Below are 18,275 nucleotides of genomic sequence, written 5' to 3'. Positions count from 1 at the left end.
GATCAGAGGATGGGGATGGGGGTTTGCGATCGGGGGTGGTGATCAGGGGATGGTGATCAGGGGATGGCGATCAGGGGATGGCGGTCAGGGGATGGCGGTCAGGGGATGGCGGTCATTGGATGGCGATCAGGCGGTGGTGATCGGGGATGGTGATCGGTGGGTGGCGATCGGGGGTGGCGATAGGGGCTGGTGATCAGGGATGGCGATCAGGGGGATGGTGGTCAGGGGATGGTGATCAGGGGATGGCGATCAAGGGATGGTGATGGAAGGATGGCGATCAGGCGGTGGTGATCGGGGATGGCGATCGGTGGGTGGCGATAGGGGCTGGTGATCAGGGATGGTGATCAGGTGGATGTTGATCGGGGGGGGATGGCGATCAGGGGTGAAGATCAGGGGATGGTGATCAGGTGATGGTGATCGGGGTTAGCGATCGGGGGGTGGTGATCGGGGGATCGTGATTCGGGGGGATGGTGATCAGGGGATGGTGATCAGGGGTGAAGATCGGGGGCGAAGATCAGGGGTGAAGATCAGGGGATGGTGATCGGGATGGTGATCGGGAGGATGGCGATCAGGGGTGAAGATCAGGGGATGGTGATCAGGTGATGGTGATCAGGGTTAACGATCGGGGGGTGGTGATCAGGTGGTGGTGATTCGGGGGGATGGTGATCGGGGGGGGATGGTGATCAGGGGATGGTGATCATGGGTGAAGATCGGGGAATGGTGATCGGGGGGATGGTGATCGGGGGGATGGCGATCAGGGGTGAAGATCAGGGGATTGTGATCAGGTGATGGTGATCGGGGTTAGCGATCGGGGGGTGGTAATCAGGTGGTGGTGATTCGGGGGGATGGTGATCAGGGGATGGTGATCAGGGGTGAAGATCGGGGAATGGTGATCGGGGGATGGTGATCGGGATGGTGATCGGGGATGGTGATCGGGGGTGGCGATCAGGGGATGGTGATTGGGGATGGCGATCAGGGGATGGTAATCGGGGGTGGCGATCGAGGGATGGTGATTGGGGATGGCGATCAGGGGATGGTAATCGGGGGTGGCGATCGAGGGATGGTGATTGGGGGATGGTGATCAGGGGATGGTGATCAGGGGGTGGTGATTTGGGGGGATGGTGATCGGGATGGTGATCGGGGGTGGCGATCGGGGGATGGCGATCGCGGGATGGTGATCAGGGGGTGGTGATCGGGGTGGTGATCGGGGGATGGTGATCAGGGGGTGGTGATTCGGGGGGATGGTGATCAGGGGATGGTGATCGGGGTTGGCGATCGGGGGATGGTGATCAGGGGCTGCTGATCAGGGATGGTGATCAGGGGGTGGTGATCAGGGGGTGGCGATCGGGGGATGGTGATTGGGGATGGCGATCAGGGGATGGTAATCGGGATGGTGATTGGGGGATGGTGATCAGGGGATGGTGATCAGGGGGTGGTGATTTGGGGGGATGGTGATCAGAGTATGGTGATCGGGATGGTGATCGGGGGTGGCGATCGGGGGATGGCGATCGCAGGATGGTGATCAGGGGGTGGTGATCAGGGGGTGGTGATCGGGGGATGGTGATCAGGGGGTGGTGATTCGGGGGGATGGTGATCAGGGGATGGTGATCGGGGTTGGCGATCGGGGGATGGTGATCAGGGGCTGCTGATCAGGGATGGTGTTCAGGGGATGGTGATCAGGGGATGGTGATCAGGGGATGGTGATGGAAGGATGGCGATCAGGCGGTGGTGATCGGGGATGGCGATCGGTGGGTGGCGATCGGGGGTGGCGATAGGGGCTGGTGATCAGGGATGGCGATCAGGGGGATGATGATCGGGGGGATGGTGATCAAGGGTGAAGATCAGGGGATGGTGATCAGGTGATGGTGATCGGGGTTAGCGATCGGGGGGTGGTGATCGGGGGATCGTGATTCGGGGGGATGGTGATCAGGGGATGGTGATCAGGGGTGAAGATCGGGGGATGGTGATCGGGGGCGAAGATCAGGGGTGAAGATCAGGGGATGGTGATCAGGGGTGAAGATCGGGGGATGGTGATCGGGGGATGGTGATCGGGGGATGGTGATCGGGATGGTGATCGGGATGGTGATCAGGGGCAAAGTTCAGGGGTGAAGATCAGGGGATGGTGATCAGGGAATGGTGATCGGGGGAGGCGATCGGGGGATGGTGATCAGGGGGTGGTGATCAGGGGGTGGTAATTCGGGGGGATGGTGATCAGGGGATGTTGATCGGGTGTGGCGACCGGGGGATGGTGATCAGGGGATGGTGATCGGGGGTGGCGATCGCGGGATGGTGATCAGGGGGTGGTGATTAGGGGATGGTGCTCAGGGGGTGGTGATCGGGGGGTGGCGATCGCGGGATGGTGATTAGGGGATGGTGATCAGGGGATGGCAATCAGGGGATGGTGATATGGGGTGGTGATTAGGGGATGGTGATTAGGGGATGGCGATCAGGGGATGGTGATTAGGGGATGGTGATTAGGGGATGGTGATCAGGGGATGGCGATAAGGGGATGGTGATTAGGGGATGGTGATTAGGGGATGGTGATCAGGGGATGGTGATTAGGGGATGGTGCTCAGGGGGTGGTGATCGGGGGGTGGCGATCGCGGGATGGTGATTAGGGGATGGTGATCAGGGGATGGCAATCAGGGGATGGTGATATGGGGTGGTGATTAGGGGATGGCGATTAGGGGATGGCGATCAGGGGATGGTGATTAGGGGATGGTGATTAGGGGATGGTGATCAGGGGATGGTTATCAGGGGTGAAGATCGGGGGATGGTGATCGGGGACGAAGATCAGGGGTGAAGATCAGGGGATGGTGATCAGGTGGTGGTGATTCGGGGGGATGGTGATTCGGGGGGATGGTGATCGGGGGGATGGTGATCAGGGGATGGTGATCAGGGGTGAAGATCGGGGGATGGTGATCGGGATGGTGATCAGGGGCGAAGTTCAGGGGTGAAGATCAGGGGATGGTGATCAGGGAATGGTGATCGGGGGAGGCGATCGGGGGATGGTGATCAGGGGGTGGTGATCAGGGGGTGGTGATTCGGGGGGATGGTGATTAGGGGATGTTGATCGGGTGTGGCGACCGGGGGATGGTGATCAGGGGATGGTGATCGGGGGTGGCGATCGCGGGATGGTGATCAGGGGATGGTGATTAGGGGATGGTGCTCAGGGGGTGGTGATCGGGGGTGGCGATCGCGGGATGGTGATCAGGGGATGGTGATTAGGGGATGGTGATCAGGGGATGGTGATTAGGAGATGGTGATTAGGGGATGGTGATCAGGGGATGGTGATCGGGGGTGATGATCAGGGGATGGTGATCAGGGGATGGTGCTCAGGGGGTGGTGATCAGGGGGTGGTGATCAGGGGGTGGTGATCAGGGGTGGTGATCAGGGGGTGGCAATCGGGGCGTGGCGATCGGGTGTGGCGATCGGGGCGTGGCGATCGGGGTGGCGATCGGGGGTGGCGATCGGGGTGGCGATTGGGGGATGGTGATTAGGGGGTGGTGATCAGGGGGTGGTGATCAGGGGGTGGTGATCAGGGGGTGGCGATCGGGGTGGCGATTGGGGGATGGTGATTAGGGGGTGGTGATCAGGGGGTGGTGATCGGGGGGGTGGCGATCGGGGGGTGGCGATCGGGGTGGCGATTGGGGGATGGTGATTAGGGGGTGGTGATCGGGGGGTGGCGATCGGGGGGTGGCGATCGGGGTGGCGATCGGGGTGGCGATTGGGGGATGGTGATTAGGAGATGGTGTGATCGGTCAGAAACTGCACTCCCAGGTCCAAATTCAGCTGGGTCTGATGGCAGAACTGTCGGAGTGTGTCTGTTTTCTTTTTTTCATTCTTTCACGGATGTGGCTAGGCCGGCTGTCAATGCCCATCCCTGGAGAAGGTGGTTGTGAGCTGCTGCTGTCCGTGTGCTGTAGGTGTACCCACTGTGCTGTTAGGGAGGGAGTTCCAGGTTTTGACCCAATGACAGTATATTTCCAAGTCAGGTTAATGTGTCGGGGCCTTGCATGAAATACCTTTGGTCAGACTCTGTGATTTTTGTCGGAACACAGGAGCAAGAGGAGGACATTTTGCCCTTCGCCTGTTCTGCCATTCAATGAGATTCTGTCTGCTCTGCGAGCAAACTCCTCAGACCCACCTTTGGCCTATATCGCTTCATACCTTTAGATGACAATCTACCAACTTTAGATTTACAGTTTATAATTAATCCAGCATCAACTGCCATTTGGATCTAACCTGGCTGTGTTAAATTCATTCATGGAATGTGGGTGTTGCTGGCCAGGCCAGCACTTATCGCCCACCTCTAACTGCCCTTGAGAAGGTGGTGGTGAGCTGCCTTCTTCAACCGTGGATTGAATGGGAAATCCCATTGACAGTGGAGGCACCAGAAGATCCAGCGTCCTACCACCGAGAAATAGGCTGCAGGGGGCGTGGAAAATGATTCTCGGGTGCTGACTGACGAGTTGCGTATTCCCAGATTTCCCGTTTTTACAGTTGCCATTTTTTACATCTCGAGTTTCCCTTGGTGGTCATAGTTCCCTTTTAAGGTTTAGTTGTGGGCGGCATGTAGCATAGTGGTTAGAATTGCTGCTTCAGAGCGCCAGGGACCCGGGTTCGATTCCTGGCTCAGGTTACTGTCGGTGTGAAGTCCGCACGTTCTTCCCGTGTCTGCGTGAGTTTCCTCCGGATGCTCCGGTTTCCTCCCACAATTCCCGAAAGACATGCTTGTTAGGTGAATTGGACATTCTGAATTCTCCCTCAGTATACCCGAATAGACACCGGAGTGTGGCGATTTTCACAGTAACTTCATTGCAGTGTTAATGTAAGCCTACTTGTGACACCAACAAAAATTATTATTGTTGTGCGTGGTCCATTTATTTCATTTTGTATTCCCTTTAATTCTTCTTGCACAGCCGCATACATGCATTAGTTGCCACAAAGCGAGGCCTTTACAGAACATTCCAAACTGCTGTGTGACCACACGCCTGCACAGCTTAGTGGAAACATTGCTGATGGTGAGCCGCCTTCTTGAACCGCCCAGTCCATGTGGTGTAGGTACACCCACAATGCTGTTAGGGAGAGCGTTCCAGGATTTTGAACAAGCGACAGTGAAAGAACGGTGATATATTTCCCTGTCAGGATAGTGTGTGTCCTGTATGTGAATTTGCAGGTTGTGATGTTCCCAAGTATCGGTTGCCTTTGTCCTTCTAGGGTGTAGGTGTTGAGGGTTTGGAAGATGCTGTCGAAGGAGCCTTGGCAATATGCTGCTGTGCACCTTGCAGATGGTACACACTGCTGCCACTGTGAGTTAGTGGTGGAGTTTACTTTTTATTTTTCTTGCCCAAATGGATCATTCACTTTACGGGTTTGTGGGCAGCACCCCATTCACCCACCCCCTCAACACATGATCTCTACCTCCCTCACCTGGGTCTGCCAGCCTGACCGCCAACCCCCCCCCCCCCCCGCACTTATTCTTCACTCTGGTGCTTCATGGTGTACTGCTGTTGTTCCGGCAGTGGCCACCGCTCCCAGTGGAGCTGCTGGGCCTGGAGAGCTGCACAACATTTGATTGACTGGCCGCTGTAAGGTAGATCTTCCTGCTGGAACTCTCGTCTTAAATGTATTACCACACCGAGTGTTAAGTGCCTGTGGGACGAAGCACCGGAGTGCAGAGCGGGTGTGGGCCCGCTTCCAACCTTTTTGCTAAGTGGTTGGGGGCTGTGGAGCGGGAACCTCAACATCCCACAAAATCCAGCCATGTGTTCTGGCACAAATCACACCTCAGTCAGGCAATGAAATAGTCAAAATGAACTTGGGCTGAATTGTGTGGCCTGCCCCTGCACCCCCTGGATGCAATTTCATCCATGGTGGGGAAGGCATCCGGAGGCCCATTTGCCCATTGGCCAATTAATAACCGCTGAAGGGCAGCCTCTCCCAGTCACTGGGATTTTACCCACAACAGAGTGAAGAGTGAGGCCAGTGCCACCTGTCCGCCAGCAGGGGGTCTGGTGGTCTCACAACTGGGTGCTCTCCATTTTGAATCAGTGTGCCAATCTGAGGCTCAACTTGCACGTTTCCCGCCCCACAACCTTCCCTGTCCACCCTGGCTCCTTACCAGGGCTTTCCAACCTGGCCCTGCCGAGACCTCGGGCCCACCATGAAGTGTGGCTCCATCGCAACATCCGTCCGGTGGCCCTGACCAGTCGTAATGAAATGCTTCGAGAGGTTGATCATGAAGCGCATCACCACCATACTCCCAGAACGCCATGATCCACTGCAATTCGCATACCGCTGCAACCGGTCCACATCAGACGCCATTTCCCTTGCCCTAGACTCCTCCCCAGAGCATCTCGACAACAAGGACTCCTACATCAGACTCCTATTTATTGACTACAGCTCCGCCTTCAACACCATAATCCCAGCCAAGCTCATATCAAAGCTCCAAAACCTAGGACTTGGCTCCCCACTCTGCAACTGGATCATCGATTTTCTGACCAACAGACCACAATCAGTAAGAATGAACAACAACACCTCCTCCACACTAGTCCTCAATACCGGGGCCCTACAAGGCTGTGTACTTAGCCCCCTACTCTACTCCCTGTACACACATGACTGCGTGGCAAAATTTGGTTCCAACTCCATCTACAAGTTTGCTGATGATATGACCATAGTGGGCCGGATCTCGAATAACGACGAGTCGGAATACAGGCGGGAGATAGAGAACCTAGTGCAGTGGTGCAGCGACAACAATCTCTCCCTCAATGCCAGCAAAACTAAAGAGCTGTTCATTGACTTCAGGAAGCAAAGTACTGTACACACCCCTGTCAGCATCAACGGGGCCGAGGTGGAGATGGTTAGCAGTTTCAAATTCTTAGGGGTGCAAATCTCCAAAAATCTGTCCTGGTCCACCCACGTCGACGCTACCACCAAGAAAGCACAACAGCGCCTATACTTCCTCAGGAAACTAAGGAAATTTGGCACGTCCACATTAACCCTTACCAACTTTTACAGATGCACCATAGAAAGCATCCTATCTGGCTGCATCACAGCCTGGTATGGCAACTGCTCGGCCCAGGACCGCAAGACACTTCAGAGTCGTGAACACCACCCAGTCCATCACACGAACCTGCCTCCCACCCATTGACTCCATCTGCACCTCCCGCTGCCTGGGGAAAGCGGGCAGCGTAATCAAAGACCTCTCCCACCCGGCTTACTCACTCTTCCAACTTCTTCCATCGGGCAGGAGATACAGAAGTCTGAGAACACGCACGAACAGACTCAAAAACAGCTTCTTCCCCACTGTCACCAGACTCCTAAATGACCCTCTTATGGACTGACCACATTAACACTACACCCTGTATGCTTCATCCGATGCCGGTGCTTATGTAGTTACATTGTATGCCTTGTGTTGCCTTATTATGTATTTTCTTTTCTTCCCTTTTCTTCCCATGTACTTAATGATCTGTTGAGCTGCTCGCAGAAAAATACTTTTCACTGTACCTCGGTACACGTGACAATAAACAAATCCAATCCAATCCAACATGCTTGCCTCTGGGGCTCGTTGCAGTCCCAGTCATGGCCACTGCTCCTTTTGTTTTTCTGGCAGCTCACATAGGGGGGATTTCCTCTCTGATGGGATGGAAATTCTTCATCGATCCAATTAATGACAGGACATGACACCACCCTTGACGGAAAATTCAACCCCATGTTCGCTTCGAGCCTCACATGTGCCAAAACCCATCGCAACATTTAAGAGCTTCGGCTTCACGTGACAGAGCTACCTGCTCCAACCTGTCGGGTTTCTGTTTACCCAGCGCAGTGAGCAGTATGCAATTTATGTGCCAAGATATTAGGTGCAGATTGTTTCAGCCATGGTTTGGAGACCCCCAAATGTTAGCCAATTAACAGAGCAGGAAATTTGCCAATTTCCTGAGGCTTGTCCATTCATGTTCATTCTACCTTCTTGGAGTTTTGACATGCATGTGGAGTGGGAAGAGTTTCAGCCTCCAGATTTCATTAATAATTCATGCTGACAATGCCCTGGAGCAGTGCGAGCTCGGCTATTGGATTACCGTAACTGCCGCAGAGGGCTGAAACTCCAGTCCCAGCCGTAGCCTCCATGGTGTCTTGACCCAGAATCGATTCCACTTCCTCCTCTTCCCCATGGAGGATGATTATTTGTTGGTAAACAGCTCATAGTTGTGAGCTTCATTAGGCAGAATACTCCTGAGGAGTGACATGGTGCTTGTTGTAAAATGTGTCAGTGCACAGCCAATACTCCCTCGACCAGAGAAAAGTCACAATCGCTGAACAGAAACACAACAATTGGGAGCAGGTAGCTCTGTCACTTGAAGCCGAAGCTCTTCAATGTGGCGATGGGTTTACGTCAAAGGAGGTGTCATGTCCTATCATTAAATTGGATCGATGAAGAATTTCCATCCCATCAGAGAGGAAATCCCACCGTTGTGAGCATTCATAATGCATGTCAACATCCTGATATCTGAGTACACAGGCTCACTTTCAGAAATGATTTCCACACCTCAGCCACCTCGATGTTCCAAAACTCCCTCTACGCTTTCAACTCTAAACATACTAACCTTTGATTGTTCAACAAGCTTGGTCCTCATGTGAGGAACTTGGTTTCGGTGCTGCAGCTGATTCCAGAGTTCAAAGTGACCAACTAGAAATCAATGGAGTGTTACACCCTGGGCGTGTGCACGGTCAATTCCAGCCCCACAGACCCCAGAGTCCCAACATAAGTGAATTTCACCAATACTGTGTGTATTTTCCTGCGATCTTCAACTCTTGATTGCTCCGATGAGTTTGAGGCACCAGATTTAGAGTCATAGAGTCATAGAATCATAGCAGAGAAAAGGCCCTTCAGCCCATCGGGCTTGTGCCGGTCAAAAACAACCATTCTAATCCCATTTTCCAACACTTGACCAATAGCCTTGTATGTCCTGGAATCGCAAGTGCACATCTAAATATTTCTCAAAAGTTATGAGGGTCTCTGCCTCCCCACCCTTTAAAGCAGCGAATTCCAAATTCTCACTGCCTCACATCTAAACCTCCTGCCCCTTACCTTAATGCTATGCCACCCAGTCATTGACCCCTCCACCAAGGGGGAAATTGTCTTCCTGTCTACTGGGCAGCATGGAAGCACAGTGGTTAGCACAGTTGCTTCACAGCTCCAGGGTCCCAGGTTCGATTTCCGGCTTGGGTCACTGTGCGGAGTCTGCATGTTCTCCCTGTGTGTGCGTGGGTTTCCTCTGGGTGCTCCGGTTTCCTCCCACTGTCCAAAGATGTGCAGGTTAGATGGATTGGCCTTGATAAATTGTCCTTGGTGTCCAAGAAAAGGTTGGGTGGGGTTACGGGGATGGGGTGGAGATGTGGACTTGCATTGTATACTCTTTTTAAGGGCTTGTGCAGACTTGATGGGCCAAATGGCCTCCTTCTGCACTGTGAATTCTCTCATACTCTATATCTATGCCCCTCATAATTGTATACATCTCAATCATGTCCCCCTTCAGTTTCCTCTGCTCCAAGGAAAACAATCCAAGTCTATCCAATCTCTCTTCATAGTTAACACCCTTCAGCCCAGAGAACATCCTGGTAAATCGCCTCTGCGCCCTTTCCAGTGCTATCATATCTCCTATAATGTGGATTCCAGAACTGTACACAATACTCTAGCTGTGGCCTAACCAACGTTTTATACAGTTCAGCATAACCTCCCCGATCTTAAACGCTATGCCTCGGCTAATAAAGGCAAGTATGCCACATGCCTTTCTAACCACTGTATCCACCTGCTCTGCTACCTTAAGGGACCGGTGTACACACGCACCAAGATCCCTCTGATCCGCGGTGCTTCCCAGGGTCCTGTCATTTATCATGTACAGTACATTGGATAGTACAAATGTATTTACATTTATAAGTAAAACATTAAAAAACTTCATTTATACCAAGAATAAAAGATGAACATATAATAGAAATAATGGCACAATGTCTACTAGTCTAACCAATCCCAAAACCCCATCCCACTCTCCACCCAGACACAAACAAGACAGACACACGGTGAAGGGAGGTAGGAAAGGTTAAAAAATAACAGGGATTAAGAGGAAGGTGGATTTGATCATCTTTGCTGCAGAAGTTGTGGTCTTTGTAGGCGGTGATCTCTTCAGAATGCAAGGTATTGAACCATCAGTTGGTTTGGATCTTCAAGCTGGGCCACTCAGGTCCGATCCTCAGGCTCTGGGATCCCCTCTAGGGACATAACTTATGTTGGGCTGAGCCTTATCCTCGGGAGATGCGCTTCAGGTCTGCTCCGTTTCTGATATGTGGTCAGCTTCAGCAGACTCACCAACAGCTTGTCTCAGTTAAACAGAATATCAGAGCAACAGTTTTTGTGAGGCCTTCTAAGTGTCTAGTAACTTTAATGGGAGAGGAATCTGGAAAGTTCCTCTTCCCCAGGCCTACCTTCACGCTTTGAATGCTCACTAACTGATCTGTTTACTTGACTTGAGAGTCAATTTTACCCTCCCTGGGAGAGAGATTCAAAAGGATTCTGCTTAGCTCTGCAGCTCCAAAACCATGCTGAAACCAGTTATGGGGTCAGTGTAGAGGGAGCTTTACTCTGTATCTTACCCCGCGCTGAACATGTCCTGGGAGTGTTTGATGGGGGCAGTGTAGAGGGAGCTTTACTCTGTATCTTACCCCGCGCTGAACATGTCCTGGGAGTATTTGATGGAGACAGTGTAGAGGGAGCTTTAATCTGCATTGAACGTTGTGCTGTACATGTCCTGGGAATGTTTGATGGGGCAGTGTAGAGGGAGCTTTACTCTGTGTCTAACTCCGTGCTGAACATGTTTTGGGAGTATTTGATGGGGACAGTGTAGAGGGAGCTTTAATCTGCATTGAATGTTGTGCTGTACATGTCTTGGGAGTGTTTGATGGGGATGGTGCAGAGGAATCTTTACTCTGTATCTAACCCCGTGCTGTACCAGCCCTAGGATTGTTTGATGGGGATAGTAGAGGGAGCTTTACTCTGTATCTAACCCCGCCCCCCCTGTACCTGCTTTGGGAGTGTCTGATGAGACAATTATGTTCCTTACTTAGTTGAACAGAGATTTCACAGCAAGAAGTTTGAAAGAGTGACTAGACGCTCCCTAATGATTATCTTTCTGATATTGCAGCAACATACGGGAGCTGGGAGGATGGTGTCCTAGTCTTTACCCCACATCCAATTCCAGTTGCTGGGGAACTTGTGGAGGAACGTTCTTATTTATTGACCATTCCTGAGATTCTTGAGCTCGAACTGAAGGCCAGGATCGTCGTCCTGTCCAGCTGTGGGGATGGAGGTACTAACCAGGATCCTGTGGTGCCTTTGGAACTGCCCACTGCCTTCCTCAGAGCTGGTAAGTGATTGATGTTTTTCTGACTTCTCCGAATTAAATTATCGTTACAGGCTGATATTCAGTAAATGCAGAACTGAGGCGGATATTATAAAGCAGCCTCAATCTCTGACTGGACCTGTGAGTGACGTGGCTAAAGATTACCCTAATTTGTGAAAATGTGCGTCATATTGAAGACTTACTCAACCTCCTGCATTTGTGGACAGGGGAAATGGAGACCTATGTATTGCTTCAAGTTATACGATTTATATTGTTTAAGTAGCAACATGTATTTAATGAAGAAGATGTTAGAGACCATCCCTGATTCGGACACGATATGTGCAAGATTAGGGTTGATTCAGTTAAAGATGGTGCATGGGGCACATTTAATCGGGTCGAGGATAAGGGAGTGGAGGACAATTGTGAGCAGTGCGGGAATGGCCCAGCCAATCCTGTTCATTGTTCTGGTCTTGCCCTGAGCTGAGGAGGTTTTGGGGCTTGTTTTTCAGAACGATGTCGGCAGTCTTGCAAATGGATTTGGTGCCAATCCCCTGGGGACCATATTTGGGATGACGGACCTGCCGGAGCTGCAAATGGGAGGCGGGGGTGGGGGGGGGGTTTAGCCTTCGCTTCAATAATAATAACAATAATACTCGCTTATTGTCACAAGTAGGCTTCAATGAAGTTACTGTGAAAAGCCCCTAGTCGCCACATTCCGGCACCTGTTTGGGGAGGCTGGTACGGGAATTGAACCTGCGCTGCTGCCTTGTTCTGCATTACAAGCCAGCTATTTAGCCCACTGTGCAAAACCAGCCCCTTCACCGATCGCTCGCAGTTGGGGTGGAGAATTGTATAAAAGATGCCGCCCGTTCATTCTGTATTTCAAAGAGTTGGTCACCGTCAGCTGCTAGGGAAGGGGGAGCGGGGTGGGTTGGGTATGGGAGGGTGTTGCGGGTGTATCTTTTTGTACTGGTTCTGTTTGGGATGGGGTGTGTTTTCTTTTTTATGTATAAAATGTTAACTTAATAAAAATATTCCAAAAAATAAGTAGTAACATGTATCGCAATTAGGAGACATTGAAGAAGAGTGCGGTTTGGAATCTACGAGTTTCAGTGTACTGCAGAGAGAAGAGTTGTTACAGTGCAGCCACTATAATGCAGGTGGGGAGTGTAGTTACAGCGTGATGTGTTTACATAGGCACTTCCCATTATAAATAGGCATTTAAAATGAAAAATTGGACAACTAGACAGAACAACCAGGCAATGTCAACAGAAAATGCTGTAAGGGTTTGAATATATTCATACATCCTCTCACAGCTGGCAGGCAGTGGCAGGAAATGAATGTTAAGCAAGTTGAAACTAAATGCAAGCCTAGCTGTCGGGAATTTTGGTTTGGGAGGACAAAATAAATGAATGTTTATCAGTAATCACTGTTGGTGAGATGGTGGTGACCGAGCCATGGCTCCATCTAATGTTGTGAGGATGAATGTTAAATGTGACAATAAATATAAATACCGTACAGCTAAAATTAACACCCAGGTATGATAGGAAAGCATGACAAACAGATCATGATGCAGGAAGTGAGTGCAGCAGACAGGACAGGTGCGATCCAGTGGCTGCATTGCGCTCCATTGCGTCTCCCTCGAGGACAGCAAGGTAGCACAGTGGTTAGCACAGTTGCTTCACAGCTCCAGGGTCCCAGGTTCGATTCCCGGCTTGGGTCACTGTCTGTTTGGAATCTGCACATCCTCCCCGTGTCTGTGTGGGTTTCCTCCCACAATCCAAAGATGTGCAGGTTAAGTGGATTGCCCATGCTAAATTTCTCTTAGGGTCCAAAAAGGTTAGGTGGGTTTACGGGGTTAGGGTGGAGGTGTGGGCTTAAGTAGGGTGCTTTTCCCAGGGCCAGTGCGGACTCAATGGGCTGAATGGCCTCCTTCTGCACTGTAGATTTTATGATTCTATGACACTGGCCTCTCCAGTGAGGCTGCAGCTGGGCACCAATCGGTACCAACCTGCGAGAACCTGGACCAGGCGGAATGGCACCCGGGTCTCCCGGGCCATTGGAGGCCCCTGCATGGTCAGGGATAGTGCAGAGTTCCCCTGGAATGTGGGTATCTTGGCACTGCCCAGCTGGCATCTTGGCACTCCCACCCTGGCACTGCTAAGGTGCCAGGGTGGCACTGCCAAAGATCAGGGTCCAAGGGGGCCATGCTCATGAAATGGGGGTGGAACGGGGAGTTTGAACGGTGGGGGTGTGCGGGCAGGTAAGGAGGGGCCTCCATAAGGTTGGGAGGGGTGATGGGGTGGGGGGGAAGGGGTTCTGTAAGGGTTGGCTTGTAGGGGCCTGAAGAGGGAGCCCTGAGTGACCCCATGGCGGAGTGTCCTCACTTGGGGGGATGTGGGGTAGTGGCCATGTGCGGGGGGGGGGTGACATTGCCCATGGGTGGGGGTGGGGACCCACAAGTTCACTTGGCGATCGAGGCACCCTTTTAAAAGGGCGACCTGATCTCTGAGTTCAGCTCCCCAGTGCTAAAAATTCTAAGTGTGGGCTAAACCACTGAGAAACTCCCAGGGCCCAAAAAAGTGACTAAGTGTCATTGAATAGCAGTGGGGAACTCGCCGGTAGAGCTGGCGAGAAACGCCCTGAAAAACCCACCACAAATGAATTCAGAAATTTCTCTATTGAATTGCACTAAATGCAAGGCTTAAGCAGCTAATGTTGACATTGATGACGGTGAGTTGGGTAGTCCGCTGACATTGATGATGGTGAGTTGGGTAGTTCGCTGACATTGATGATGGTGAGTTGGGTAGTCCGCTGCCATTGATGATGGTGAGTTGGGTAGTCCGCTGACATTGATGATGGTGAGTTGGGTAGTCCGCTGACATTGATGACAATGAGTTGGGTAGTCCGCTGACATTGATGATGGTGAGTTGGGTAGTTCGCTGACATTGATGATGGTGAGTTGGGTAGTTCGCTGACATTGATGATGGTGAGTTGGGTAGTCCGCTGCCATTGATGATGGTGAGTTGGGTAGTCCGCTGACATTGATGATGGTGAGTTGGGTAGTCCGCTGACATTGATGATGGTGAGTTGGGTAGTCCGCTGACATTGATGATGGTGAGTTGGGTAGTTCGCTGACATTGATGACAATGAGTTGGGTAGTCCGCTGACATTGATGATGGTGAGTTGGGTAGTCCGCTGACATTGATGATGGTGAGTTGGGTAGTTCGCTGACATTGATGACGGTGAGTTGGGTAGTTCGCTGACATTGATGATGGTGAGTTGGGTAGTCCGCTGCCATTGATGATGGTGAGTTGGGTAGTCCGCTGACATTGATGATGGTGAGTTGGGTAGTCCGCTGACATTGATGACAATGAGTTGGGTAGTCCGCTGACATTGATGATGGTGAGTTGGGTAGTTCGCTGACATTGATGATGGTGAGTTGGGTAGTTCGCTGACATTGATGATGGTGAGTTGGGTAGTCCGCTGCCATTGATGATGGTGAGTTGGGTAGTCCGCTGACATTGATGATGGTGAGTTAGGTAGTCCGCTGACATTGATGATGGTGAGTTGGGTAGTCCGCTGACATTGATGATGGTGAGTTGGGTAGTTCGCTGACATTGATGATAGTGAGTTGGGTAGTCCGCTGACATTGATGATGGTGAGTTGGGTAGTTCGCTGACATTGATGATGGTGAGTTGGGTAGTCCGCTAACATTGATGATGGTGAGTTGGGTAGTTCGCTGACATTGATGATGGTGAGTTGGGTAGTTCGCTGACATTGATGATAGTGAGTTGGGTAGTCCGCTGACATTGATGATGATGAGTTGGGTAGTTCGCTGACATTGATGATGGTGAGTTGGGTAGTTCGCTGACATTGATGATGGTGAGTTGGGTAGTTCGCTGACATTGATGACAGTGAGTTGGGTAGTCCGCTGACATTGATGATGGTGAGTTGGGTAGTTCGCTGACATTGATGATGGTGAGTTGGGTCGTTCGCTGACATTGATGATGGTGAGTTGGGTAGTCCGCTGACATTGATGACGGTGAGTTGGGTAGTTCGCTGACATTGATGATGGTGAGTTGGGTAGTTCGCTGACATTGATGACAGTGAGTTGGGTAGTTCGCTGACATTGATGACGGTGAGTTAGGTAGTTCGCTGTCATTGATGACGGTGAGTTGGGTAGTTCGCTGACATTGATGATGATGAGTTGGGTAGTTCGCTGACATTGATGACGGTGAGTTGGGTAGTCCGCTGACATTGATGACGGTGAGTTGGGTAGTTCGCTGTCATTGATGATGGTGAGTTGGGTAGTCCGCTGTCATTGATGACGGTGAGTTGGGTAGTCCGCTGACATTGATGATGGTGAGTTGGGTAGTCCGCTGACATTGATGATAGTGAGTTGGGTAGTCCGCTGACATTGATGATTGGGAGTTGGGTAGTTCGCTGTCATTGATGACGGTGAGTTGGGTAGTTCGCTGTCGTTAATGATGGTGAGTTGGGTAGTTCGCTGACATTGATGATGATGAGTTGGGTAGTTCGCTGACATTGATGACGGTGAGTTGGGTAGTCCGCTGACATTGATGATGGTGAGTTGGGTAGTTCGCTGTCATTGATGATGGTGAGTTGGGTAGTCCGCTGACATTGATGATGGTGAGTTGGGTAGTTCGCTGACATTGATGACGGTGAGTTGGGTAGTCCGCTGACATTGATGACGGTGAGTTGGGTAGTTCGCTGTCATTGATGACGGTGAGTTGGGTAGTTCGCTGTCATTGATGACGGTGAGTTGGGTAGTTCGCTGTCATTGATGAGGGTGAGTTGGGTAGTTCGCTGACATTGATGACGGTGAGTTGGGTAGTCCGCTGACATTGATGACGGTGAGTTGGGTAGTCCGCTGACATTGATGATGGTGAGTTGGGTAGTTCGCTGTCATTGATGATGGTGAGTTGGGTAGTCCGCTGACATTGATGATGGTGAGTTGGGTAGTTCGCTGACATTGATGATTGGGAGTTGGGTAGTCCGCTGCCATTGATGATGGTGAGTTGGGTAGTCCGCTGACATTGATGATGGTGAGTTGGGTAGTTCGCTGTCATTGATGACGGTGAGTTGGGTAGTTCGCTGTCATTGATGACGGTGAGTTGGGTAGTTCGCTGTCATTGATGACGGTGAGTTGGGTAGTTCGCTGTCGTTAATGATGGTGAGTTGGGTAGTCCGCTGGCATTGATGATGGTGAGTTGGGTAGTTCGCTGACATTGATGATGGTGAGTTGGGTAGTTCGCTGTCATTGATGATGGTGAGTTGGGTAGTCCGCTGTCATTGATGATGGTGAGTTGGGTAGTCCGCTGACATTGATGATGGTGAGCTGGGTAGTTCGCTGACATTGATGATGGTGAGTTGGGTAGTTCGCTGACATTGATGATGGTGAGTTGGGTAGTCCGCTGCTTCATCATATACAGTGTACCCTCACAGCAGCATTCATTGAACATGTGTATTGAGTGAGAGAAAAATCTCTTGCTTCTCCTGAGAAAGATGTTTACAGTTTGGCTAAGCATATGAACTGTTAATATTTTGTATCTTGTTTATGAAAAAGACGTGCCGGGCCGGAGAATCGGAGGAACCACGCCATGACGTACTGACGCCGGTGCGTGATTCCCCGAGGTGCAGGTTAAATTGAGGCATGATCAATTTGGCTGGAGACGAAGTTGAATTTAAACTGAGGCTTTATTAGTATCTGAAGTATGGCCTCCTACAGCAGCTGACGAAATGGCTGCTAGCTGAAGGCCACGCGTATTTGTAACCCGGCTCCTGGGCGGAGCTAGCATGCAGGGGCCCAGGTGAACCTGTAGTGCAGGTTCTACCGTACAACCCTGAATATAGGAACACAGTGGTTTACCACATTCACCCCCTGTTAAAATTGAGTCCGGCGGGGGTGGTGGATAACTATATACAATTCGCAATCCTTAATATTTACAGAACAGTGAAAAAAAAATGTCTCTGGTCATCCGGTGGGCCGGTCAGAGGTTCAGCCGTTCCGGCGCCTTGATTGTCCTCTGGGATCGGCGAAGTGGAGCCGGCGATATTGGTGCTGTCGTGGTCGAAGTTGACTCCGGGATCGTGTTGAAATCCTCTTCATCAACGGGGGTGGGCAGGGGGAGGACGGACGGTCCTAAGGGGGATGATGGGGGCGGCGGGGGAGGGGAGGGTGGCGCCGGGGGCGACGGGGGTGGTGTGGGGGCGGAACCTGCTGGTGCCAGGTCCCTGAGGGAGACGGTATCCTGGCGGCCGCCGGGGAACGCCACCTGTGGGTTTGCGTGGAGCAGGTGCACCAATGGGTCCGCCTTGTGGAGCCGCACATGTTTACGGAGAAGCACAGTTCCCGGAGCTGTGAGCCAAGTTGGAAGTGATACACCGGATGGGGACTTACTGGGGAAAGGCAAAAAGGCGTTCATGCGGTGTACTGTTAGTAGCAGTGCAAAGTAATGAGCGAATGGAATGGAATCAGGGAGGACCTCTTGCCAGCGGGAGGCCGGGAGATTTCTGGACCATTGGGCCAGCTGGACGGCCCTCCATACCGTCCCACTCTCCATTTCTACTTGTCCGTTTCCCCGGGGGTTGTAGCTCGTCGTTCTGCTGGAGGCGATACCCCTGCTGAGCAGGAACTGGCGTAGCTCATCACTCATGAATGAGGATCCCCTGTTACTGTGGATGTAGCCGGGGAAGCCGAACAGAGTGAAGATAGAATTAAGGGTTTTAATGACGGTGGCAGACGTCATGTCGGGGCATGGGATGGCGAAGGGAAAACAGGAGTATTCATCGATCACACTGAGGAAATACGTGTGTCGGTTGGAGGAGGGGAGGGGGCCTTTGAAATCCAGTCTG

At 51.7% G+C, this 18,275-nt stretch overlaps 1 protein-coding gene across 4 annotated transcripts in view; it reads left to right on the top strand.

Annotated features, from left to right (window-relative positions):
- LOC140399050 (uncharacterized) overlaps nucleotides 1-18,275 on the top strand; it is a 765,316-nt gene that overhangs the window by 156,283 nt on the left and 590,758 nt on the right. For all 4 annotated transcript variants that reach the window (XM_072488134.1, XM_072488132.1, XM_072488133.1 and 1 more), the window contains exon 14: nucleotides 11,199-11,420. In XM_072488134.1, coding sequence (XP_072344235.1) covers nucleotides 11,199-11,420 — 222 coding nt within the window. The remainder of the gene's footprint in view (nucleotides 1-11,198; nucleotides 11,421-18,275) is intronic.

The sequence above is a fragment of the Scyliorhinus torazame genome, chromosome 22, assembly GCF_047496885.1.
Source record: "Scyliorhinus torazame isolate Kashiwa2021f chromosome 22, sScyTor2.1, whole genome shotgun sequence".
NCBI classification, from domain to species: domain Eukaryota; kingdom Metazoa; phylum Chordata; class Chondrichthyes; order Carcharhiniformes; family Scyliorhinidae; genus Scyliorhinus; species Scyliorhinus torazame.
This window is presented reverse-complemented; position numbering and strand designations above follow the sequence as displayed.